Here is a 5,015-nt window from a genome sequence, read left to right on the forward strand (position 1 = left end):
GATTTCATTTCAAATCAGTGTGTCCTATGAAAACAATGCGGGTGGCAAAACCTCTTAATATCTTAAATAACTTGCTGCACTGATCCCGTGTTCCCGTTAACTTTATGGGACTTGTATGTTTTTATTCTGTTATACTAATTATGCAGTTTCATATCAAACCGGAAATAAAAGTATCAAATTACATGAAGATTGTGGTTGTTTTGTTATTCGCCTCTGGGTTTCTAAAGCATTTCTCTTCACTAGAGATCCCCTCACACGAATGTCGGAATTAAACTTGATGACAAATACAAAAGGAGATAAAAGAAAAAAAAAGTTTGGTGAGTAACTTGAAATACAAACAAAATCTCTTTGTTACTGTTAATAGTGACAGTTTACACGGACTGCAGGAATCCGACTTTAAGTAACGTGTTTGATTTGTAAAGGAATGTAAAATGTGTCCAACTTTTGTTTCCACAACTTTTTTTAATTTTTATTTTACTTGTATGTGTGAGTTAATCTGAGTAGTTAAAGACACAACTGAGTTGGACATTCTCACCTCAACCACACCCGCTACAGTCTCATAAATCCCATGTGAGACAGTGGTTGAGACAGTTTCATAACTCAAACTTACAATATGCTGATACTGGGTACAAACTGAACTAAAAACTGACTTTTATTGTAGGTAAAGAGATTGACTCAGAATAATTTGGATGGCTGATTACTTTAAATATCCACTTTGATCACACGTGAGGATAAACATCCTGCCATCTGCTTGTATCAAAGCAGCATACTTCCACCTTCACATTACCACAAATTCCTTTTTTTTCTTCACAAATGAGACGTGAAAGACATTTAAAAAAAAAAAAAAAAAAAGTGTCAGACAAACAACACCCAGGTGCACCCAAAATTTAAGATGACCCAGGTAGGCTGTACTGTTGTGCTTCTGTGCGTCTATATTTTTATTTTACCTTGTATTTTCACACATGCTATTTTAATCCACATTACACCTAATTCACCATCATTTAATTCCTCCATGTAAGAGCAGTCCCACATAAATCAATACTCACGACAAACACATTCTCATCTGCTGGATGTTGGGGTTTAAGGTCTAGCGCAACAGCTTGGCTGCGATTTCTCCACTCAAATATATCCGATCCATATCCACTTACCTAAACTAAAAGATACAGAGGCAGTTTTGTTCCCTCAGCTATCAGAATGTTAAATAGCACTTAGGCTATTGTTAGACTACACACTAACTTATTTAACTTATTTAACTTATTGACTGCACTTATTGACTGCATAGCCTTCTTAATGTATTTATTTATTTAATCTGGTTTAGCTCTTGTATCTGCTATGATGACTTTTATTCTGCATTTTTATTTACTGAATTTTGAAACTAATAACATTCATGTATACTTTTTATCTATAGTTTTATGTCTGGAGCACTGTTGCCACTGTTATGTCACTGTTTTCTGTCAATGTCGTTAATGTTGTCTATTTATGTGTGTGTAAGAAAGCCACTCTTTTTACCTGCAACCAAATCTACCCTTGGGTACAAATAAAGTTACCTTACCTTACCTTACCTTACCTTACCTATAACTACAAGCATTTTTTTAATCCCAAACCCACTCCTTAACCACTGCACTTCAAATATATCCAAAGACTCAGACTGTAAAATGACGAGAAAGACAATGGATGATGTTGTGTGGATGCTTTTGAGCAACTCACTCCAACATATTATTACTATTAAAGCAATAATGATCCGATAGGTTGTATGATTGTTGCCAGATTTGCTTAAAATCTTACTGCTTCAGTGATTGTGTCATGCATGCAAAGAGCTAGAAAATACTGCACGCCGCAGTTACTTGGATGTGCATTGCTGCTTTTGCATGTTTGACACCGAAAGCCTGGTACGAAGTCTGTTTTGACGTGTTTTTTCCACCAAGGGAAACCAGCCAAGGATAACTATAAGAGCTACCCCTTACAGGAAGTACAAGCACACTTCACTACAGCAGTGTGAGACATACAGTCAAGCGGTGAAGATCTACCAGCATGGATGTGACAGAAGGGTTTGTGCCATATGAGGTAAGATACAATTAGGAACTGATTAAATTAAATGTAAATCTCTGTAGATATCATGCAGAACTAAAGAGTTTTTATTTATTATAATTCATAACAGGGCACGTTTTATTCTAAATGCAAATCGCGATGTAAATCTAGTTGTGTATGTTCACTTTGTTATAAATATAGTATGTTGTTAAAGAATCTGAGTCACAGTAAACAGGAGTTTAGGTTTTACTTGAAATCAATCCGCAGTCTAATGCAGTCAGCAATTTCCTGTTGCTGCAATATTTTGTCTCCACCGTGACAGAAAAGTAAACTTGAACATATTCCAAACCTCCGTTGCAGCTGGTGTTTTAAAACAGGAGTCTTCAAGGCTATGAGCAACCTGTAACTGTCTCCTATGATTAAGACTTAATCGGAATTTTAAATTCTTTCATATTTGAGGGATGTAATGCAGAACCTACTGACACAAATGCACAATGGACAAATCACCGACCCGTAAAATGCAGCTCAACAGATGTTAGTTAAATTGTGTGCATCGAGCATCTTTCCCGTCATCTCATCAAGGAAGAAATCCCCAGTATTACCTCCTATATGTAAAGAGAGAGGCGTATTTCCACTCACACTGAATTATTTAAGAGAACAATATAATTATTCATTGATGATTCAGTGGAAATGTCTACATAACTATTATCTACGATGACTATTGAAAATATTTACTCCTGTTTCATACAGATATGTTTTTCTAGGAGTTATTTAGCAGAGTACATTATACGAATGAGCAGATGCTCTTAGTGTTATGAGATTATAAATACATCTGTACAATATTACATAATATTACCTAATATTCATTTATATTTATATATATTTTTAACAACAGAAACACATAGGTTGACTTTTTTTTGTCACTGACGTAATACTATTATCTCAATGTGGAAATGTTCACAAGACTTTAAGTTACTAAAAGTTGTTTTTGCACTACATTTGAGTCCACATTTAAAGTGACACCTCGGAGTTTAACAGCTGAGGCGTCTCCACCAAATGCATAGATTTGGTCGCGTTTTGGTGGAAACTAATAAAAACTAGTTTATTAATAGCTCAAGTAAGATGTTGACATATTTGCCTAAAAATTGCTCACGGTTTGTGCAAAAGGGAACTGAAAGCTCTCTGGCCATGTCAGGGTTTCCTGTATGACTACTGGAGAATTCTGCTGGTTACAAGAAAATAATCATTACATCAGTATTATTTAAAAGCCTAACTTATGTAAGGGGAGTTCTTTCATTACGAAATAAAGCAATATGAGTAAAAACAGTCACATACATATTACTAATGAGTGTATTGGGGGACAGCTCACGGGAGATGTTTTGGAGATAAAGTTAGAGAGGCCAGGTTGAGATGGTTTGGACATGTTCAGAGGAGGTATAGTGGATATACTGGTCGAAGGAGGCTGAGGTTTGAGCTGCCAGGCAGGAAGTCTAAAGGAAGACCAAAGAGGAGCTTTATGGATGTAGTGAAGGAGGACATGAAGATAGTTGGGTGTGAGAGAAGAGGATACAGGGGACGGGGTGAGATGGAAGCAGATAAGTCACATCTCCACAGAATAGTGATTCTCCAGTTGTGCTCAGGTAACCTAAAAATGTTTTTTCTTTGTCTCTATATTTTTAAGTATACATGGGAACCGGATAACTGGACAGATGAAGATCTTGATGAATCAGACACCTTCTGTGATGAGGAGGTGGACCTGCAGACTTTTTCTACCGTGTTCCAGCCCGTGTTTTACAGTATGATCCTTCTCATCGGTGTGGCAGGGAATGGCCTGATGATAACGGTCCTCCTGAGACGTTGGCGCCAGCTGCGCATCACAGAGATCTACCTACTGCACCTTGCCCTGGCTGACCTCATGCTACTGTTCACGCTTCCTTTTGCAGTGATTGACACAACCACTGGTTGGGTATTTGGGAAGTTTCTGTGCTGTGTGAATGGCCTGCTGAATAGCCTGAGTTTCCTTTGTGGAAGTTTCCTCCTGGCTTGCATTGGCTTTGATCGGTATTTGGCCATCGTTCATGCAATCCCTAGCATGCAGAGTCGACGGCCGAGAACAGTGCAGCTAACATGCATTGTTCTGTGGCTGGTCTGTTTTGGCTTATCCATACCCGAGACCGTGTTTCTTGCTGTTGGAAAGAATTACACAGACCCATCTATGCAGTCCTGTTACTATTATAATTACGGCATTCATGCAAATAACTGGGTTATTACCAAAAGAGTCTTACATCACGTGTGCTTTTTCTTCCCACTGGCTGTCATGTGTTACTGCTACACGGCACTAATAATTACTTTATACAATAGTCAGAAAAGCCAAACAAAAAAATCAGCCATTCGACTGGCTTTACTCATCACCCTGGTGTTTTTCTTCTGCTGTCTACCATACAATGTCACCTTACTGATAAAAACTTTGGAAGACGTGGGCCTTTACAAGTATGACACCTGTCGAGGTTTTATGTTACTGAAACCAGTTCTTGAGGCGACAAAGAGCCTGAGCATCTTACACTGCTGCCTGAACCCTTTCTTGTACGCCTTTGTGGGGGTGCGGTTCCGCAACGAGCTAATACACCTACTTTGCCAACTAGGCTGCAGACGCATTTGTCTGCCCTTCCTGAGAGCTCCGGGTCACCATCGGTCATCCGTTTCTGATGGAGTAACAACAGCCAGCAGTGTCCTCATCTAAACCCCTCTGTTCTGTTGTATTATATTTCTGTTCTATTCCACTTGTAATATTGGTAAATGCTATAACTTTATCCAGTGTTCTGATAGGATATTACTCATTGTTATTTTGACTGTACTTATATGTTTTATTCACCCAAACAAGGGGGAAAAAAATAAAAAATGTTGGCTAAAACCTGTATTGCTTGTATTGTAGCTACTGCTTACCAAAATCAATAAAGATTTTATTATTATGCACCAACCGAGTTCTT

The 5,015-nt window shown here is 38.0% G+C and overlaps 1 protein-coding gene across 1 annotated transcript; it reads left to right on the top strand.

The window, feature by feature from the left end:
• Nucleotides 1-249: 249 nt before the first annotated feature.
• On the top strand, nucleotides 250-5,007 carry cxcr5 (chemokine (C-X-C motif) receptor 5). The gene is made up of 3 exons (XM_084559351.1): nucleotides 250-317; nucleotides 1,926-2,064; nucleotides 3,710-5,007. Exons 2-3 carry the CDS (start codon nucleotides 2,032-2,034, stop codon nucleotides 4,766-4,768), a joined length of 1,092 nt encoding a protein of 363 aa, XP_084415477.1. The 5' UTR covers nucleotides 250-317; nucleotides 1,926-2,031; the 3' UTR covers nucleotides 4,769-5,007.
• Nucleotides 5,008-5,015: the final 8 nt, after the last annotated feature.

Source organism: Chelon labrosus, assembly GCF_963514085.1.
Source record: "Chelon labrosus genome assembly, chromosome: 13".
Taxonomy (NCBI): Eukaryota; Metazoa; Chordata; class Actinopteri; order Mugiliformes; family Mugilidae; genus Chelon; species Chelon labrosus.